Genomic DNA, 21,604 nt, shown 5'->3' with positions numbered 1-21,604 from the left:
AAGGGTATAAATGAGATAAAATTTTACCCAAAATGACAAAGGACCACAAAATAGTGATATGGGCCTGGATCACTATAAAAAAATCCCATTCAGACATGTTTATTTTTAATTTTCAATGAAAATAAAATCAGAAAATGACGAAAACAAACAGATCCAGTTGCTTTCAAAATTGCTTTCGGTGTAATACGTAACCATGAGATTATTATGTTGTGCTGTTTTTTTTTTTCCTCTTCTTCTCAGGTTTGTCTTAGAAGTCCTCTTGGTTAATAGGCTTGACTCTTAGGCCCTTGTATTCTGCTATCATTGTAAAAATAAATAAATATATAAAACTTTCAAGATTCAAATTGCGTCTTATTGAGAGTGGAATTGGAACTTTGGGGAGAACGATAAACTATGAATAGAAAGAAGATTCTTGCAGCAAAGATTCCACACTACATTTCAAATTACGAGTTACTTCTACCCCCATTTACTCGGTTTACTGCCATGTTATATTAGAATGCGTATAAATTGCTTTGTCTTCCGTAAACAGCAAGACTCATTTATAACAGAAAAAAGGGGAGATGGAAAATGCATCCTTCCATATAAAAGATAAATGCTTTATTACTGTAAATAGACACCAAGTACGATCAATCATGCTTTGCGCCATGTCTTAAATACAAAAGTGAAGTATAAATGAATAGTAACAAATGAAGCAACTTGGCGAAGAAAAGCCTATGAATAAAAGAACTGCGACTGTAAAAGCAAAATTGTCATAAAAGCTGAGTCAAGACGAAAATCAATCACACAACTTGGTAGTTTTCTGTGATCAACTGTGTTCTCTGAGAATGTTTGGGAGGATTACCACCCTTCAGAGGTATGATGTTCGTAACCTGCAAAGTGAAATAGAGGATGAGTCAAATAGAAGTCTCAGCTTCCATTAATTCAATATTCACACATGGTATGTCAACTATAATCCATCATCGCATATGATGATGTTAAACGCGAAATGAATGAAACAATAATCTATATTCAGACATGAAATGGGACTTCCCAGCCAAAAATTCTTCAGGTTGTCAGTAAATGTGTCAGTTTCAACTGTTCATTTTGACACATCATTTTAAATAGCACTATACATCCAATGCCACAATCAAAGTCGAATGCAAAAAATAGAAAATCCAAACAAACCTTCAGGTCACTAAATGTATCAGTTGCCATAAAACGGACTGAAATGGGAAAGAATGCTGATGATTCTGCTGGTGGAACAACAAACTCCATTGACCCGCTGCCAAATATATTAAAGTCAGATAAAACAAGTCCAAAAGTACAAAGATAATAACACATCATAATTTAGATCTTAAAAAATATCACTCCAAATTTAGCATACCTGCGGTTTGAATTGTCAATCAGAAGGACAGACCACTCCAAAATGGAATTCCTAGGGTCATACCTGCAAAGCCAATTTTATCAGAGGATTTTATAAAGAGAGCTTTCACAATCTGGTGAGTGCTTCAAATATTGCAATCCATTAGCATGTGTAACACAGACAGTTTCTAATACAAAACCACCAGCTCATTTACTGCAGACTCCAATGCAAAACACAAAAATCATGGTTGTCCCTAACATTTATTTTGAGGAAAAAAATAAATAATGAAATCCACACCTCCATTCCCCATCAATCTGACTAACAGATGGTGCTTCTCGAAGAGCTGGAAGAGGTACAGAGATCACAACATTCCGCAGATCAAACATTGATGAAGCCTCATATTCAATGTTGACATACGTTTCATTTCCAGAAGGAGAAGGCCAGCAATTGACTAAATAGACAGATATAGCACGCGGTAAGTTATTAATACATGAAAAAAAAGTAGTAGATCACATCAATGATAGATATTAACTCACTTGTCAGCGGCACCATTGACTCATCAGTGCTTTGCATTCTCCACTTTAAAAGGCCAACACCTGCAGCATCACTGGCTTGACCAGTGGGGAAAGGCCTATTGGGATCCTTTAGGCCTAGTATATTTTCATTGGCAAATAGTTCTTTATTCATGTTAGGGTGTGTCTTGAAAGAGATGGCTTGATTCTCACCAGTCTGTACCTGCAAAAACAAGGTAAAATATTCAAGTACCAATGTGATACGAATCTTAGGAGAACCTCAGCGCAAAAGCTAGCCCATGAAGTAGGAGCGCTCAAAGTCCATATAAACCTCACACCAAAACTTTATGTTTCTGATGTGAGACTTCAAGTCTCATACTTTGAAGTAGGATCATAACCAATGTTGTTAAAACATAGAGTCTACGTAGAAACGGTAGGGGTGAGCAAAAACGTAAAATCGCAAAACGTAAACAAAACGTAAGAATTTACTAGTTACAAAACAATATATATCTAACATATATAAAACCAAAACACCACACTCTACTAACTAATGTGTGTGTGTCCTAGGACCCATACTCATTTACTCAAAAATTTAGTTAAATCCTCTTAATTAATCGTGCACGGGCCAAGTCTTGGATCCACTGTAAAAGCCCAGAATATTAATTATTTTTAAATTTAATTAATAATTTATCATTTTTTAAAGTATTTAAGTATACATATTTTTTTCTATTTTAAATTTTTAATGGACTGTTTTATAAAATTAAATTAATTTTTTTATAAAATAAAAAACGTGTGGAAAAGAAAAATTAAAAAGGATCACGTTTTTTTTCTATCCTAGTAACTAAATGCGTGTTCCACTCTTCCATTTTGCATCCACTTTTTTTTTCAAAAAAAAAAAGCTGAGTCAACTCGGTAAACTCGCCGAGTCAACCGAGTTGACACGGCGTTTCAAACGTTTCGACCCAATACCCATTTCAACTACCGTTTCGACACGTTTTTTGTCATAAAAACGTAGAAACGATACGTTTCTACGTTTTTACAACACTGATCATAACATTTCACCATGCTCCGTAGCCCTGGCACCCACGCGGGCTAGCTTTGCGCTAGTCTTTTACTAACCCTGGACGAACATTGCAATGCTAGCGTCACCACCCGCGCCGCTCGATTGCAACTTGGAGATATAGTGGAAGGCTATGATACCAATTGATATAAACCTTGGGAGAACCTCACCCCAAAAGCTAGTCCATGAAGTAGGAGAGCCCATATAAAACCCACATCGGAACCTTATGTTTCCGATGTGGGACTCCGAGTCCCATACCTTGGAATAGGATCGTAACACAATACTTTCAAATGTCTTCCAAATTGATATTTGCATTCAAAATCAGTCTTAAGGAAAAAATAAAAATAAAACAAAACTAGGAGCACTGGAGCAGAGGTGAGTAGGAGTAACATCAAGTAATGTACAAAACATTTGAAAAAATGTACGGAGAAACAAAACAAATAAACTTAGCAAACATAAAAACAAATCATTTGAATATTGAAAACTGCATTTCAAATATACATATACCTCTTCATTTTTCTTCTTCTTTGTAGAAGAAAAGAAAAAACTAATTCAAGCTAACCAAATAAATTGGTTCAACAAAACCCTAAATATACATCACATATCAAAAGCACCAGAATACTTCATGATCAACAAAGGATCAAGCACTGTTGGTGCCCTATGGGAATTTCAATCTCTATTATCTTCCACTTCAATTTCATCCTTTCATCCTGGCTGAACAGCCACTGCTATCTTGTCCCCTTCCCTTTTTTCCTTTCCCTTTCTCTTCCTCCCCATTATTTTTCTGTCCTCTTTGTCATCTAGCTTGTTTCAACAGTCTCAGCAATTTTTAAGCAAAAAGAATAAAACTGATATATTCAACACAACTATATGAACTGATGGTTCTGCATCAAACACCAAATATTGGCTCATCTTGAGCAAAAACATCACTGCATCAAATAAAATATCTAGCTAACACTTACAATTGACTTATTTGAGCCAAGCACCTTAAACAAGACTGCTTTTTAAACATTATCCACATGAAAATTAGTTACTTTTTTTACCCAAATTATCACAGTCAACTACACTTATAGAGGATGTAAACCATGAGAAGAGTGCATGAGGACAAAATTTAGACCACACTAGAAAACAAAAGAAATTAAGCAGGGGGAAACAATCTGTTTCATATGAACTTCTCTCCACCAATGATGATGAGATTTAATAAAACAAGTATCATTATCTATGACAATAAATAATTAATTATTCAAGAAAGACTACTCAGGTTACACAAACCAGCATCACAGTGGACACACATTGAGGTAGAGAGCAATAGTGAGAATGTGATACCTGCACTTGAATGTGTCCATCCTCTTGGTTAAGAATCTGGAGAGACAAAGTGCCTTGAACATCAAAATTACTAACTCCACCATCACGTTTCAGTGTCACATTTAGCTTCTCCTCAACAGATAAAGTGATGGGATCAGTAAGTGGTGGGGCAGCTGGCCGAGACTGGCCAAGCTTTGGCTGAACATCTTCAATAATGACTTCACCTTCTGCTTTCAGTGATTCTAAAAACTGATTAGCCCTTTGAGATTTACCCAGCTTCATGCCAAGACCTTTTGGTGGAGCAGTGGCAGATGAAGTTGGACGACCTAAGGAAGAGAATACAGGAGTACTTAAATTAAAAGACTACTCTCTGTTTAGCAACATGTAAATTTGGACATAGAATAAACCACAGTTGGTACATGGTGTGCTTCAAAGCCATTCAAAGTCATTACATTTAGAAGCATTCTAGAAGAACTCATGAAAAATCTATGAAAGCTAACCTTTAGACTTGGTAGAAAAGGAATCAACATCAGAACTCAATCCAAAACCAGAGCCACTTCCAAAACCAGTTCCGCTGCTAGACAAGCTCAATTCACTAAAGCTATTTTCAATTCTTCCAGAGCCCATGGACTGTGACGGACCGAAGCCTCCTCTATCACCTCTGTTCTTTTCAATCTGGAGAATATATGCATAGATTTTGAAAAAATGATGTGTACTCCAAGACTTTAAGCACAAACAAATTAATAAAACACCCTCCAATCATACCTTGCTTTTATCAATCTCACTAGCTTTTCGCTTCATAACATCCTTAGTTTCATTAATCTTGCTCTGCATAACCAGCTTGTGTAATTTCTCTTCATGACTCTCCATTTCACAGTATTGCTTAACTTGTGCCACAGTCACATTTTCCTTGTGTCCAAGAGACATGACTTCATCAAATGCAAAAATCAGCTCAAATGCATGTCTGCAAATACCCTCTTCATCAAGGGAGTAGGAATATTCAGGCACCTAAAAATATTAAGGAATGAACTAACTATAAACATGGCATTTTGGCCAAAAGATTCATTAAATGGCTCTAAAACTGACCAATAAAAGGTAAAATAACATCCCACTAGAAACCATTTGATCAATCCTAAAACCTCCTGAACCTTCCTATAAAAATCAATATACTAAATGCCATGTTTAAGGTAAGAAGAGAGACTTATGCACTGAATGATTGTACCATTAAAAATCTGACAAAACAAAAATGACAGAAAATGAGTAGATAAGGCACAGAATACATTCTAGATTCAGACCAGCAAGCCATACCATGTTAAAGACAAAACCAATAGTCCCATAACTAGACAAGAGAAAACCAAGCATTTGAAAACAAACGGACTTAAGAAAATAAGGTGACAAACTTAAAGCATCAGAAAAAGGATACAAGTTTAGAGAGAAGTCTCAGAGTTTCCAAATCTTCAAGTATGTTGCTCTGTTTGTTTGTTACAAGAAGCAGGTACAGCGCTTCTATTGGCTGGTAAACATAGCGCACATTCTCTGTCTCAATATATGTGTGTTGTTTTCCAGTGCCAATCAACTTGGGAAATGCAGCTAGAAGACCCTCAATTCTTATACGAGACATATCCACAAACTGTCTAGAAACTAGCACTGCAAACAAAGCAAAAGGTTTATTGGCATAAGAGCATTGATGTTGAATTTATAATTACGGACACAATGACAAATCCAATATCGAATCAGGACTTAGCTGTGCTTTACAAACTATAAATTAATCATGAATTTTTTAAAAAAATGAAGCAATGACCATTTACTAAGATGTAATATTAACAATCACAAACAACTGAAAGATTGAATTATCAAAGTGGGACAATGATTTCATAACTCTATGGTATATGTTGCTGACAGAAAGTGATGGGCATATAGATTATACAGATAAAGGAAATCATATAGCAAGAGATACAGATCAAGTTTCCGGATTAATGCTTATCACATATATTAGTTATCTTATCATCAGTAACCAAGTTTTCAACCAAAGCAAAGGAAATAACTTTGATGACAAACTCTCCACATGTCAAATTAATTTATATACTGCTGTAAAGGAAATGCCACTCCTGCAATTTATTTCTTATATTTCCCAAAACCCAGTAGCTTGTTTTTCATATTACCGAAAAAGGATGAGTCATCTATCATTTCAACTTAATATCAAACAAAGATAGATCTTTGACTTGTTTTTATATTAAAGGACAAGTTACAGGTGACGGAATTTCAGAATTCAAATAATATAAAGAAAGATGAATACGTGTCTACAATAAAGTTAGTTGTAAGTAAAAATAGAAGTTGCACCTTGAATGCAATATATCCAATATGTTTCTCTTTCCTTTAGTGAAACTGGCATTTACTAAGGTAAAATAAAATGGCTAAAGAAATGGGAAGCAAGCCAGAGACACACTATCAGTGTAAATAATTCCAAAAACAAGGATGAAAGGACCAAGGGCCGCAGAGAACCCACCTTTACCAGATTTGCCCACAATGGATGCAGCAAGAACAACCTGTACAATAAATACAACAAAAATTTGAACAAACATTTAATGGAGCAAAGAGGAAGTCAGGAACAGTTAGAAAGAAAGAAAATATAACATTTCCATTCCAAGGTAAATTCTTCTTTTAATTTTCCTAAGCCATGATATTTTAGTTTTTTCAGTTTAGAAGAGGTAATCAGCTGATGGCCTTTGTAAAAACCATGCCTTACCCTCACCACTTGACCAACCCCTAACTGGCAAGCAAATTGCTCGCTCAATCAAGTTCAGCAAAAGTTTGGATGAAAAGAAAAACAATACATGGTAGCACAAGCTGCACCAGAAGATCAAAAATTACCAGTACTTGGAAGAAAACTCAAGCTAAAAACCTTAGCAAAGGATTTCAATTTTAAAGCACGTAAAGATATATTAGGATGTTCCTTCCGGCGTTATTTCCAGATCACGGATTAAAACTGTATACATATAACACAATTGGAGTAGCAACAGGACCAAATAAGAAGTGAAAAAGCAATAATTAAAATAATGAAATTAAAGGAAAGAAAATCAACTAACCAGTGTTAAAAATGATTAAACCAAAACATGAGCAAGTCCTCAAATATTAAACTAAGAGATTGTAATTTCTTAAGAGACAAGAATAATTACCATCGTTGCGTTGAATCTTTGAAATGCGGGAAATGCTTCTTGCCTTGAATTTGAATCTGCCAAACAAAAAAATCCATAATGTTGTTAGGAGCCATCAGATCCCGATGTCAGATATGCAATGCGCCGTAATTGAATAGCTAAGTCGCAGAGAGAAGAAGAAAAATCGAAGGCAGAAATTGAGAAACGATTGCAGAAAGAGCTTACCAAATTACGATCTGAGATTTGGGAGTGCAGATCTGATCCCAGCGGAGTGAAAACAAAACTAACTGAAATGTGCAATGAAAGCAAAACGAAAGAGAATGCACCCTGAAAAAATACACGTATAAAAAAAGGGTTCGATCTTTGTCGTTTTAAATTACATACGATTGTCTGAGATAAAGAGATACACATAAATTACATACGATTGTGTGAGATAAAGAGATAGTGAGATAGATACACAATGAAGATTACATTGGAAAAAAATGAGTGATTTGTTTAATTTAAATTTAAAAAAATTAAATTTTGTTATCAAAAAAAAAAAAAAAAAATTTAAATTTAATTAAAATAATTATTTTTAAAAGGATAAATATTTCTGGGTTTGCTTTTTCGTAGTCTACTACGAAAATTTATATACATTGACCTCAACACTATGTTATTTTGAGGCGAAAATCAAGGTATTTTTGTAAGGGATAAGTTATTCTATCTTCTATTTTTTCTGCCAACCTTTATTTACTACCCTCCAATATCGATAGATCAGAATCTCAAGAAGAGAGAAAGATAAATATTAATTAAAATTCTGATCTGATAGTGTTTTAGATTGGTAGGCAAAGGTAAGCAGAAAAAATAATACGTAGAATAACCTATCATTTTCATAATTATAATTTATTTCAGGGTTATAATAGTCTTTTTCATTATAATGTTTTAATTTTAACCCAAAACGACGTCGTTTTGAGAGCGAATATAGATAATTTATCCATATTTATTGCAGAAATATTAAAGCCAATATTTTTCTTATAAAATATTTTTTTATATTTTTATTATTTTGTTTATTTTTGCTAAAAATAAGATTAAGTAAAAGTATTTAAAAGGATTTTATTGGACAAAAAATTTAAAAATATAAAAAAATATTTTAAAGGATTTTAATGTACTGTTTTTTAATATAAAAAAAACCGTTGAAATTCAAATAGGATTTTAGAAGATTATTTTATAATCCGTTCGAATTTGATGGTATTCAATCATGATTTTAAATAAAGAAAAAATAATCTCATGGTATTCAAAAAATATGACGATTTTAGTGGATTTTCAATTGGTGTGGAACTGTGAATTTTGTGAGACTTTTTAGTGAGAAATATAAACAGGCTGTCTCTCTCACAATTTCTCTCTAAAATATTTCTTCTTCCTTTGGTGGGTCGACTCACTCAAAATTAGGTTCTGCCACAGGAGCTTCGTACATAACAGATTTTTGAGCGATTTTCATCACAAAACAGAAACAACAACCAAACAAGATTCTAATATAATCCATTTAAAAAATAGAGTGATTTTTTAGAGTTAAAAAATGATTTTTCAAGTTATGGGTCGCGATTTTTCTTGGTACAAAAAAGTATGATTTTTGTATTAAAAACAAAATAAAACAATAGGGGAATAAAAACCCCAAACCAATTTTCATTTTAAATTAATGAAACGAGATCGATTTGAAGAATGGTTGAAACTTTCATAATATGAACACTATGTTTCGTAACAATATATTCATAAAAAAAATCGCTTTAAAAAATAATTTCAAACAATTTTTGTGTTAATAGATCACTAAAATCTTATTTTTCAAAAGCCCCAAAACAATTTAAGGTTTCAATGTATCGATTGAAAATTATTTGAGAAATTTTCTAAACTTTCATGTAATAAAACCTACAAATTCAGATTCAAAATTTTCTTAGAATACTCAATGAAAACTTGCATATATAATATATAATTAGAAAACTCTTATCACGTAGAATAAAAATGCCAAGATTTTCAAGATCAATAGCAAAAAATTTCAAACAATCATGAACTTTAACTTTTTTATGCAAATTTGGAATTATTGTTAATAAATAAAAAATTGTGAGTCTTATAATCATATATGCATAATGAATTATCTATGTATCCCTGTTAATAAAAAATGTAAAAAATAAATGAAAGATCTCATTATCCACATTTTATTTTATTCTCTAATACTATAGATGTCAATAAATATTTTAGTTGATTCATCAACCATTCATTAACTAAAACTGATCCATTCCTTCAAATTCATTAAATCTATTAATAGCTGGATTAATAGATTGTATTTAGATGACTGAGCAAATGACGTATTAATGAATCCAATTGCCACCATATTCTAATCATTTAGCAAATGGCCCATTTTATTTTATTTTAATTATTAAAATGTTTAAACATTCATACATGTAAATACCCCATCTATCCATTTATACATTATTTGTACAAAATTTCTTTTTCACAAACATATTTGCCTCGGTGGTGAAGGAAAGGAAGAGAACATCGGGATAGTATCGTATTTTAACTGCAAGCATTCAATAATCAATATCCATAGTCGGTGGAGCTACAATCCAATTTACAGTGCCGTTTTCAGTTTGTTTAACCATCATCAATACCAATTCTCTTCCAAATAACATCTAATCTCCAATTAAAAGATACATCCTACAGAGTAAATAGATACACTAAGTTTGCATTACGTAAATCATACTCTCTTTTTTTAGTACAAATGTAAATCATACTTTGTGCCATGCTTGCGAAGTAAAACTGAAGTACGAATTCTTGAATACTAACAGATGATGCAACATGGCGAAGAAAACCCTTTGTTAAAAGAACCACGACTGTAAATGCAAAACTGTCACAGAAGCTCAGAGTCGACTGGAAAATCAATCACACAACTTGGTAGTTTTCTGTGATCAACTGTGTTCTCTGACAAAATTTGGGAGGATTACCACCCTTCAGCGGTATGATGTTGGTAACCTGCAAAAACAATTAAAAAAAAAAAAAAAGGGTTAAGATTCCATTAAATCATATTCAAACAGGGTATGTCAAATATAATCCATCGTTGTAGATGATGGTAAACGAATTGAATGAAATGATACTCTATATTCATACATGATATAAGATTTCCCAGCCAAAATAAATCTTCAGGTCAATAAATGTGTTAAGTTTTGACTATATCATACTGACACATCACTGAAATAGCACTATACATCCACGGCCACAATGAAAGTCATTGAAAAAAATAGAAAATCCAAACAAACCTTCAGGTCACTAAATGTCTCAGTTGCCGTAAAACGAACGGAAATGGGAAAGAATGCTGATGATTCGACATTTGGAACAACAAACTCCATTGACCCGCTGCCAAATATATTAAAGTCAGACAAAAACAAGTCCAAGAATACAAAAGACAATATGTTAGCTTCTTGGAAAATATGACTCCGAATTTAACATACCTGCGGTTTGAATTATCAATCAGAAGGACAGACCACTCCAAAACTGAATTCCTAGAGTCATACCTGCAAAGCCAATTTTATTAGGGGATGGACAACCAAGAAACCAAGAATCTAACATGAAATATATTGATTTAGAACCATAAATAAAATCAGTTACGAGAATCATCAACTGATGATCTAAGAAAGGGGGGAGGGGGAAGCAGCATTAGCATCATAGAGCTTTCTCAACATCAACAACGCTTTTATTCCAAACTAATTGGGGAATCATAAGAGTTCATCTCATAACTCATAAGAATAGCCTCTCTCTTTTTTACAGGCGGCTCGCAACGCATGACACCAACTCTCCTCCTTTACCCCAACTTGGGACAGGCTATGTAAACATATGTGGAGTTTCATACAGCATTCTAATCCATGTAAATCTAGTCAGTACTTCAAAGATTGTAATCAATTAACATGTCTAACAGAGACAGATTATGATACAAAACCACCAGCTCATTCCCCGCAGACTTCAATGCAAAACACAAAAATCATGGTTGTCCCTAACATTTATTCTGAGGAAGAAAAAATAACGAAATCCACACCTCCATTCCCCATCAATCTGACTAACAGATGGTGCTTCTCGAAGAGCTGGAAGAGGTACTGAGATCACAACATTCTGCAGATCAAACATTGATGAAGCCTCATATTCAATACTGACATAAGTTTCATTTCCAGAAGAAGAAGGCCAGCAGTTGACTGCAATAGACATATATAGCACACTATTAATACATGAACACGAAATAGTAGACCACATCAATGGTAGATATTATCTTACCTGTCAGCGGGACCATTGACTCATCAGTGCTTTGCATTCTCCACTTTAAAAGGCCAACACCTGCAGCGTCACTGGCTTGACCAGTGGGGAAAGGCCTATTGGGATCCTTTAGGCCTAGTATGTTTTCATTGGCAAATAATTCTTTATTCATGTTAGGGTGTGTCTTGAAAGATATGGCTTGATTCTCACCAGTCTGGACCTGTAAAAACAAGGAACAAATATGCAAGTACCAAGACTTTTAAATGTCTTCCGGATTGATATTTGCATTCAAATTTGCAAGGTGCAGACATCTCTAGGAGCAACTTAGTTAATGCATAAAACATTTTAAAAACTGCAGGAAGAAACAAAACAAATAAAACTGAGCAAACGGAAAAATCAATCATTCAAATATTGAAAATTGTATTTCAAATATACAAATATGTTTTTGTAAAAAAATGTTTGATATGAACTTCTTTCCCCTAATGATGATGAGATTTAATGAAACAAGTACGCTTTTCATGTCAATAAATAATTAATTATTCAAAAACGATTACTCAGGTTACACAAACCAGCAGCACAGTGGACGCACATTGAGTTAGAGAGCAGTAATGACAATATGATACCTGAACTTGAAGATGTCCATCCTCTTGGTTAAGAATCTGGAGAGACAATGTGCCTTGAACATCAAAATTACTGACTCCACCATCTCGTTTCAGTATCACATTTATCTTCTCCTCAACAGTTAAAGTGACGGGATCAGTAAGTGGTGGGGCAGCTGGCCGAGACTGGCCAAGCTTTGGCTGAACATCTTCAATAATGACTTCACCTTCTGCTTTCAGTGATTCTAAAAACTGATTAGCCCTTTGAGATTTACCCAGCTTCATGCCAAGACCTTTTGGTGGAGCAGTGGCAGATGAAGTTGGACGACCTAAGGAAGAGAATATAGGGAGTACTTAAATTAAAAGACTACTCTCTGTTTAGCAACATGTAAATTTGGACATAGAATAAACCACAGCTGGTACACGGGGTGCTTCAAAGTCATTCAAAGTCATTACATTTAGAAGCATTCTAGAAGAACTCATGAAAAATCTATGAAAGCTAACCTTTAGACTTGGTAGAAAAGGAATCAACATCAGAACTCAATCCAAAACCAGAGCCACTTCCAAAACCAGTTCCGCTACTAGATATGCTCAATTCACTAAAGCTATTTTCAATTCTTCCAGAGCCCATTGACTGTAAAGGACCAAAACCTCCTCTATCACCTCTGTTCTTTTCAATCTGCGGAATACATGCATAGATTTTGAATTACTGATGTCTACTCCAAGACTTTAAGTACAAACAAATTAATAAAATACAGTCCCTCCAATCATACCTTGCTTTTATCAATCTCACTTGCTTTCCGCTTCATAACATCCTTAGTTTCATTAATCTTGCTCTGCATAACCAGCTTGTGCAACTTCTCTTCATGACTCTCCATTTCACAGTATTGCTTAACTTGTGCGACAGTCACATTTTCCTTGTGTCCAAGAGAAATGACTTCATCAAAAGCAAAAATCATCTCAAATGCATGTCTGCAAATACCCTCTTCATCAAGGGAGTAGGAATATTCAGGCACCTAAAAATGTTAAGGAATGAACTAACTATAAACATGATATTTTGGCCAAAAGTTTCCTTAAATGGCTCAAACTGATCAATAAAAGGTAAAATAACCTCCCACTACAGACCATTTGATCAATCCTAAAGCTTCATGATAAAAATCAATATTCTAAATGCTATGTTTAAAGTAAGAACAGAAATTCATGCACTGAATGATTGTACCATTAAAACTCCAAGAGAAAACCAAAATGACAGAAAATGAGTAGACAAGGCACAGAACACATTCTAGATTCAGACCAGCAAGCCATTCCAAGTTAAAGACAAAACAAATAATGCCCCTAATCAGACAAGATAAAACCAAGCCGTTGAAAACAAATGAACTTAAGAACATAAGACACTGATAAAACTGGATCAGAATTAAAGGAAGAAAAGAACTCAAAAGACTTTTTGGCCCAGAAAGGTTCTGGATTTTCAGTATTACTGTTGAAGGGAAAATGACAAGTACAACTCAGATAGACAAAAAGACAAATTGCAGAAATGAAAATACATGGACACTTCTAATTACAGAAGAAATGACTTTGAAAGATGAAACTAATGCCCAGTACGTTTCAGAGGTACAGATCTGTCCCAAGCCAGGATTTACAAATTTCTGCTTATCCTCTCCCTCCCATTTCTTTCCCTATTTAAACTTACTCGACTAACTTTCTCACCCACCTCAGCAGTGCTCACCCTCTCTCCTCTAACCAAATTGACCTCCAATATTTCATCTGGAATATTCCTTCTCATGGCTGAGTCATCACTATTAATTAACCCCCTGTAACGTCTCCTATAGTACACTTTTAAAGGTGACGTATCAGACACCAAACTTAAAACATCAAAAAAGGATACAAGTTTAGAGAGAAGTCTGAGAGTTTCCAAATCTTCCAGTATGTTGCTCTGTTTGTTTGTTACAAGAAGCAGGTACAGTGCTTCTATTGGCTGGTAAACATAGCGCACGTTCTCAGTCTCGACATATGTGTGTTGTTTTCCAGTGCCTATCAATTTGGGGAATGCTGCTAGAAGGCCCTCAATTCTTATACGTGACATATCCACAAACTGTCTAGAAACTAGAACTGCAAACAAAGAAAAAGGTTTGTCAGCACATGAGCATCGATGCTGAATCCATAATTATTTAGGCACCACCAAATCCAACATCAATTCAAGACTTAGCTTTGGTTTGCAAACTAAAAATTATTCCTTATTTTTTAATAAAAAAAATATGAAGTAATGGCTAAATAGTAAGATGTAATTTTAACAATCATACACAACGAAAAGATTGAATTATCAAAGTAGGAAATAGATTTCAAAACTCTATGACCTATGTTTCTGACAGAAAGTGATAGCAGGTAGATTATACAGATAAAAGAAACAGGTCATGTTTTGCAGTTTAGGCTTATGACATATGTTATTATTTAGTTATGTCAACATCAGACACCAAGTTTTGATCAAATCAAAAGGATTAATTTTAATGCCGTACTCCCCGCACGTGAAACCAATGTACATACTGCAGGAAAGCAATTATCCCTCATGGAATTGATTTCTTATATTTCCCAAGTCGATTGTGTTTCATATTACTGAAAATGGAGAAGTCAACTATTGTTTCAACTAAATAGCAAAGGCAGATATGTCTTTCACTTCTTTTTTTAATCGTGAAGGATAAGTTACAGGTTATGGAAATTCAAAATTCAAATAATATAAAGAAAGATCAGCACATGTCTAGACTCTAGTTAGTTATAATTATTTTATTTTAAGAAAAAAAGCACCTTGCATGCAATATATCTAATGTGTTTCTCTCCCTTTAGTGAAATTGCCATTTAATGAGGTAGAAGATAATGATTAAAAATGGCAGGCACACCAGACACATACTATCAGTGTAAATTATCCCATAAACAAGGATGAAAAGAGTGGGGGGTAGGGAGAGGGTCACAGAGAACTCACCTTTTCCAGATTTGCTCACAATAGATGCAGCAAGGACAACCTGTTTGACAAATAAAACAAAATTTAGAAGAAAAAAATTAATGGAGCAGAGGGGAAGTCAAATAGATAGAAAGAAAAAGAATATATCATTCACACTCCCAAGTGAATTCTTCTATTTCCTAGCACAAAAGCTATTAAGCTTCTTTTTTTTTTATCAGTTACAAAAGGAATGAGCCTATGACCCCTGTCCAAACCCCACCTCACCCTTACCATTTGAGCTACAGCCAACTGCCATTTGTGTTAAGAAAATTGCTCAGACAATCAAGTCCGGCACTAATTTTGGATGAGATTAAACATTCAACTGTTACGTAGCTAAAATCAAGGTGAACAGGGAAAAAAATGACACATGATATGATATGAGCTACACCAGAAGATCCAAAATTACCATTAATCTTGAAGAAAAAATAAAGTTACAACCCCACCCCCCCCCCCCCCCCCTCTCTCTTCTTTTTAAAGCAGATCAAGATACATTAGAAAGTACCTTCGGGCTTTAATTCTAGATCACGGGTTAAAACTAGATACATATAACAAAATTTTAGTAGCTACAGGCCTAAATATTTGTAGGAGCAGGTGTGTGCCGTCAACGAGAATACAACAAAAGAAGTAAAAAAGCAATAATTAAAAAACAGAAATTAAAGAAAAAAAAAATCAAATAATCAGAGTTAAATAGTAAAGCAAAACATAAGCAAGTCCTCAAATATTGAATTAGTAGAATGTAACTTGTAAGGAGACAATAAGAATTACCATCTTTTAACACTTAATATTTGAACGGAGGAAAGTGATTCTTGTGTCGAATCGAATCTGAGAAAAAAAACAAAGTTGATGATGGTGTTAGAAGCCATCAGATCCGGAGGTAAGGTATGCAATGGGTTGTAGTTGTAGTTGAATGGCGAGAGAAAGAGGAAAAATCAAAGGTAGATGAAAATGAGAAACGGAGTGGAAAAAGAGCTTACCAAAACACGATCCGAGAGCGAAGAGCGCAGATCTGATGAGTGAAAACACAACTGAGAGACTAGCGGGTTACTAAGGAGAAGGATCAAATGAAATCACAATACGGTGCGTTAACCTGAAAATTACAACCATTTAAAAAAAAAAAAAAAATGAGTGGATTCGTGCCCTCGTGGTTAAGAGTATGGGTTAAATAGGGGAGACAGAGATAGATTTTGGCTCAAATAAGTTAGGCATCGGTAAAGAGTCTGGCTTATTAATCTCTATAGATCTAAAATTACAAGTATGTATAGATCTAAAATTACAAGTTTATTTTGATTTATATTTAAAAAATAAAAGTTTTGGTCTAGGTTTATTAATCTGTTTAAGTCTATTAAATATTCAACAATTAAAAGAAGATTTATTTTTTCGGCAATAAATGCATATAAATTATCTGCATTGAGTCGAAAACAACGTTATTTTGGAACGAAAATCAAGATATTTTTGTAATTTTAATTTATTTTAAAGTTATAGTAGTCTTTATAATTATAATTCTTTAATATAGACAGAGATAGATTTTGGCTAAAATAATCAGGCTCTATGTAAAAAACATTGAATGTGGTATGGCCTATTAGTCTGTACAGACCCAAAATTACAAGTCTGTTCTTGTCTATATTTAAAAAATAAAAGTTTTGGTCTAGGCATGTTACCCTGTTTAAGCCTATTAAACATTCAACAATTAAAAGAAGGTTTATTTTTTTGCAATAAATGCATATAAGTTATCTACATTGAGTCCAAAACATCGTTATTTTGGAACGAAAGTCAAGATATTTTTGTAATTTTAATTTATTTTAAGGTTATAATAGTATTTATAATTATAATTCTTTAATATTTCAACACCAAAACAAAGTCGTTTTGAGAGTAAATTCAGATAACTTATCTGCAGTAACTGCAGAAACATTTTTTTGTTAAAAGAATAACTAAAATAATATTATTTCATTATTCAAAGTTAATAAAATAATAATTTTATTTATTATATTTTAAATAAATAAATGATATAGGTCGACCTGTAACTTATAGATCCGGCATGTACAAAAAAGTCTTTGGCCTATTTTCCAAATAGATTTTTTTAAAAACCTACGCCTATTCTATTTTACTATTTATAATAGATTAGGTCGTAGGTCACTATAAACCGGCATAGCCCATTTACACCCATAATTAAGAGTTAGCGTTATATTATAATTCCAAAAATTAGTGTTATTATTTTATACAAAAATATTTCAGCTTTATTATATTTTGTATGATTAATTAATTTAGTCCTTTATTTTTACCAAAAATAAATTACTTTTCCTTATGTTTTACAATCATTTTTAAAAAAATTTATAGTTCACAATAACTTCATGAAATCTCACGTTAATTGAAAAGAGAAAAACATGAAATATTTTATCCTTGACCACCTGTTTACTCAGTATATTTCGGAACAATTGCGAGGCATTTAGTACTTTGCTTGGTGTAATGACTTCCACTAAGAAAGAGAGCGACCCTTGTTACACATGTAAAATTAGAAATTTTCATCATCGGATCCAAATCAATTTAAATGGCACTGATCAAATTGAAAAATCGATAACTGAATTAATCAAAAATCAAAAAATTAAAAATAATTTTAATTGAATTGGTCGATTTTCGATTTGGTTAGTAAAAATCGAACTAATCCAATATATTAATTTTCCTCTATTTACTTAGGTTTTTCTCCAATTATATCTCAAAAAATTCCAAACATAAGACTCAATAACCCATAAGCTAAATCCTAGAAAAAAAACTCAACCACACCTCATAAGCAAAATTTTAACTGTGTAGAGCTTCATAAGTCATTGTCAAAAAAAAATTAGATTATCATTTATTGATTTCTGTATTTCAAAAAAAAAAAATACAAAGTCAATATATACAAAAGATATGTTATTTGCATAATAATCATCAAATAAATTTTAGATTTTTCAAAAAATCAAAAATCGTGATAATCCAAACTAAAAAAAATTGTATTTTATCGAATTTGAAAAAAATTCAAACCGAATGAATAATTACATAATAAAATTGAAGAGATTGAATCAAAATAATTTTTATTTATAAAATCGATCAAATACAGACTGCAAACACTGAAAGAGAGAGAGGAGTGGGGGAAGAGACTTGTTGATTTTGTTTATTATTATTATTTACATGCAATATCCCACTCCTGTGCAGGCCAACTTTCTTAATGTACCATTTTCAATCACAACGTTGATCGTATGTAATTATGAAAATAATTACAAAATATATGGTTTCACATCTTATCATTTAGACTTATTTAACCATATTATTTACAGAGGAAGGATCCGTTTATAAATTTTTTTACAAATTTTTGTAAATTATACCATGTACTTTCGGGAGAACATAGTGTAATCTAGTGTTCTACGGAAGAATATAGTGTAGATTGTAAGAGTTTGTAAACAAAAAAATTGTGACCCCTTATTTATAATATTTTACCAAATTCGAAACAATGTTTTAGGGTTGAGATTCATGTATTTTAAAAGACATAGTGATAGCTTGTACCATCCTCTATAATTTAAAAAATATTATTTCTAAAAACGTATTCTAATAATAGTAATGATATTAAAAGTATTAATAATAATAAAAGGAAAAAAACATATAATTGCTACCATCTATACACAGATGCGCTTTTTTTTAACCATTTTAATATATATAAACAAACTGCAACTTCTATTTGCTTTGTATTTATATATTGTAAAATAAAATAAAATAAAAAAGTAATTAATATTAATAAAATATTTTTATTAATGTTAATTTCTTTTATTTATTTATTTTTATATTATTATGCTAGCACAATTACGTCGTTATTGTCTTTCTTTCTTTTTTGACTCCCTAAACTATTTGACAATTTTCATGATTATTCAGCTACGAAATTGTTTTTTTTTTAAGGAAGATGAACAAGGCTAAAAAGAATAGTAAAACTAAAAACGTAACAGATTATTTGCGGGATGCATGTGAGAGAAATTAATTACTTAGAACTAAAATCCTTTATTTTATAAACATAGACGTGGATTCGTACAGAACCTTATACAATCTACATATTTTTTTTTTTTAAGTTTACTTCCTAACCTACATCACTATTTTACAATAGTCCTACATCCTACGTCAGATTACATTACTTTACTATATATATTTAACATCATCCAGTCACACACTAGTACATGATCTCGTTTAGTCCAAAGTATACACATAAGTCTCCACCCTATCAGGATAAAATACAGATATGGCTCCCTGATTTCCGATCACAATATAGTATTTCCAACGGTCATTATAAAAAATAAACAGTAATATTCCATCCTTTTTCGTAAAAAGACAAGTTAGGCATCTGGAAAGATTAGCAAAACAAATAAAACGTGAGCAAATTCTCGGTAATATTGAGGTTTTATAACTATAATCATTCCAGCCGTATTAACGGAAAATATATCATGCTCTCAAGTAATTTCATAAAAATGAAATTAATTCAAGAATAAAGATAAATAATAAATTGTGTAATATTTAACTGAAGCTAATTAAATGCCCAATTTTGTGGGTCTTTGCATGTGAAAAGTTCTATATGGCGAAGTTTAAGCCATGATAAGGCGTCTCTTATCTTAGTTATCTGATCCCAATCTTTTGTGGGCCAGTTCACAGTAGTAACATACAGTTAAAATTTACACATTCACTTAATATTTTTTTGTTACCAAATAATTCGTCAATCAATAATCAACTTAAAAAAAATAAGATTTTAGAATTAAATAATAAAGCTAAATGTAGGAAAATAATTTTAAGAAAAAAAAACTGGCGAAGTAACAGTACCATAAAAAATCTTTAAAAGTGAAAAGAAGAGCAATAGAGAAAGCTTTTATCTCTCAATATTACATTTCTTTTATTTCCTATACTTCTTCTCTCACCTCTTCTGGTATGATTCTCTCCTCTCTCTTTTTTTTTTTTTCTTTTCCTTTCCTTCAGCTTTTCTTTTCTCTTCTCTGTTCAAATTACCCCTTATGTTTTTTCTTCTTCTTTGGTCTCCATTAAGTGTTCTATTTATATAGGCAAATCTATTGATTTTCTTTTTAACTATTTTCATCATTGCATTTAGTTAAGTTTTAACAATATAAATTAAATCAATTAGTTTCTAATCCAATTGTAATGATATAATCATTACATTGAAAAAAAATCTCAATATATCCTTATCTTTTAGAATCCGCGCAGCATTCAGAGGTTCTTTTTGATGTATTATACCAATATTTATTATATATTATTTAATATATATATATATATATTCATCTAATATTTATTTTTTATTATTATTTTTTTATTTTTTATTTTTTATTACTATTAAATTATTTTAATTATTTAATACTTTAATATATATTTGTTTTTTTATCATTTTTTTTTTTTGATAAATTATTTTATCATTCTTTACTAAGCAGGAATATAAACATAGAATACGAATATAATACTACATTAATATATTAATATATGGGGTATATTTTTTTACTGTTGCAGCAGAAAAACATACCCTCATCTATAAATATAAAAATTTCCATTAATAATTTTTTTAATTTTTAATTGGTGGTCTCCAAAAAATTTTGTTTAAGAAAAAAGAAATTCTCCTTGGAGAAACTTATACCCCTTAGGGGGCGTTTGGTACAGGAGAAATCTTTATTTGTCCGGGAATCTCAATTTTCAAAAATATGATTTTTACATTCAGTTTACCATAATATCTGGAAATTTAAAATTTAGAAAAATTCAGTTTCCCGGGAATCCGGCCAAATGCCGTGTACCAAACGCATGTAGATACCTGAATTTTAAATAACGGGATGTAATGTAGCTAAAATATTTATATATTTTTTATTATTTATTTGAGTACATGAATGATTCATCCCAAATAAATTGAGTAAAGATGATATTGATATATATATATATATATATATAATAATATAGATAACAATGTTGATAGAAAACAATATAGCTAAATATATTAATAAAATATAAAGATGATTACAATAATATAATACAAATCCTAAAGTATAATAAATATATATTTACAAGATAGCTTTAGTTATTGTAAACATAATAAAATAATATTATTTATCTATTATTCTAATTTTTCACTTATGTTAGTACAAAACTTCAAGAATTAATTAAAAGATATAGACGAAATATCGAGATATATGAAAAAAAGTGTATAATAATAAGAGATATATCAAATACTAGCACAACGACAATTTTAAAATGTCGGTTATTATCCACATAGTTCTGCTTTGATATTCGGAAAAGCTTATGTTCGGTTCTAGAAAGACCGTATTGCTATACTGTATGGTATGTACTCAAAGATACTGTATAAACTGAT

General features: G+C 31.9%; 2 protein-coding genes across 2 annotated transcripts; both read right to left on the bottom strand.

Moving 5' to 3' along the window:
- Nucleotides 1-619: 619 nt before the first annotated feature.
- LOC133307461 (coatomer subunit delta-like) lies at nt 620-7,716 on the bottom strand. Its single transcript, XM_061507969.1, has 12 exons — nt 7,600-7,716; nt 7,396-7,451; nt 6,726-6,765; nt 5,643-5,866; nt 4,985-5,227; nt 4,720-4,894; nt 4,241-4,545; nt 1,879-2,077; nt 1,640-1,793; nt 1,364-1,426; nt 1,165-1,261; nt 620-869 (listed from the first exon to the last, which is right to left on the bottom strand). The coding sequence occupies exons 2-12, from the start codon at nt 7,396-7,398 to the stop codon at nt 780-782; spliced, it is 1,593 nt and encodes a 530-aa protein (XP_061363953.1). The 5' UTR covers nt 7,399-7,451; nt 7,600-7,716; the 3' UTR covers nt 620-779.
- A 2,205-nt stretch (nt 7,717-9,921) lies between these two features.
- Nucleotides 9,922-16,320, bottom strand: LOC133307460 (coatomer subunit delta-like). The gene is made up of 12 exons (XM_061507968.1): nt 16,212-16,320; nt 16,003-16,059; nt 15,220-15,259; nt 14,131-14,354; nt 13,019-13,261; nt 12,750-12,924; nt 12,270-12,574; nt 11,668-11,866; nt 11,435-11,588; nt 10,854-10,916; nt 10,662-10,758; nt 9,922-10,377 (listed from the first exon to the last, which is right to left on the bottom strand). Exons 2-12 carry the CDS (start codon nt 16,003-16,005, stop codon nt 10,288-10,290), a joined length of 1,593 nt encoding a protein of 530 aa, XP_061363952.1. The 5' UTR covers nt 16,006-16,059; nt 16,212-16,320; the 3' UTR covers nt 9,922-10,287.
- Nucleotides 16,321-21,604: the final 5,284 nt, after the last annotated feature.

Source organism: Gastrolobium bilobum, unplaced genomic scaffold, assembly GCF_033153095.1.
Source record: "Gastrolobium bilobum isolate Gb01-03AN ecotype WA unplaced genomic scaffold, APGP_CSIRO_Gbil_v1 utg2836, whole genome shotgun sequence".
Classification (NCBI taxonomy): domain Eukaryota; kingdom Viridiplantae; phylum Streptophyta; class Magnoliopsida; order Fabales; family Fabaceae; genus Gastrolobium; species Gastrolobium bilobum.
The sequence above is the reverse complement of the archived record's forward strand: the minus strand, read 5'-3'. Positions and strand labels throughout refer to the sequence as shown.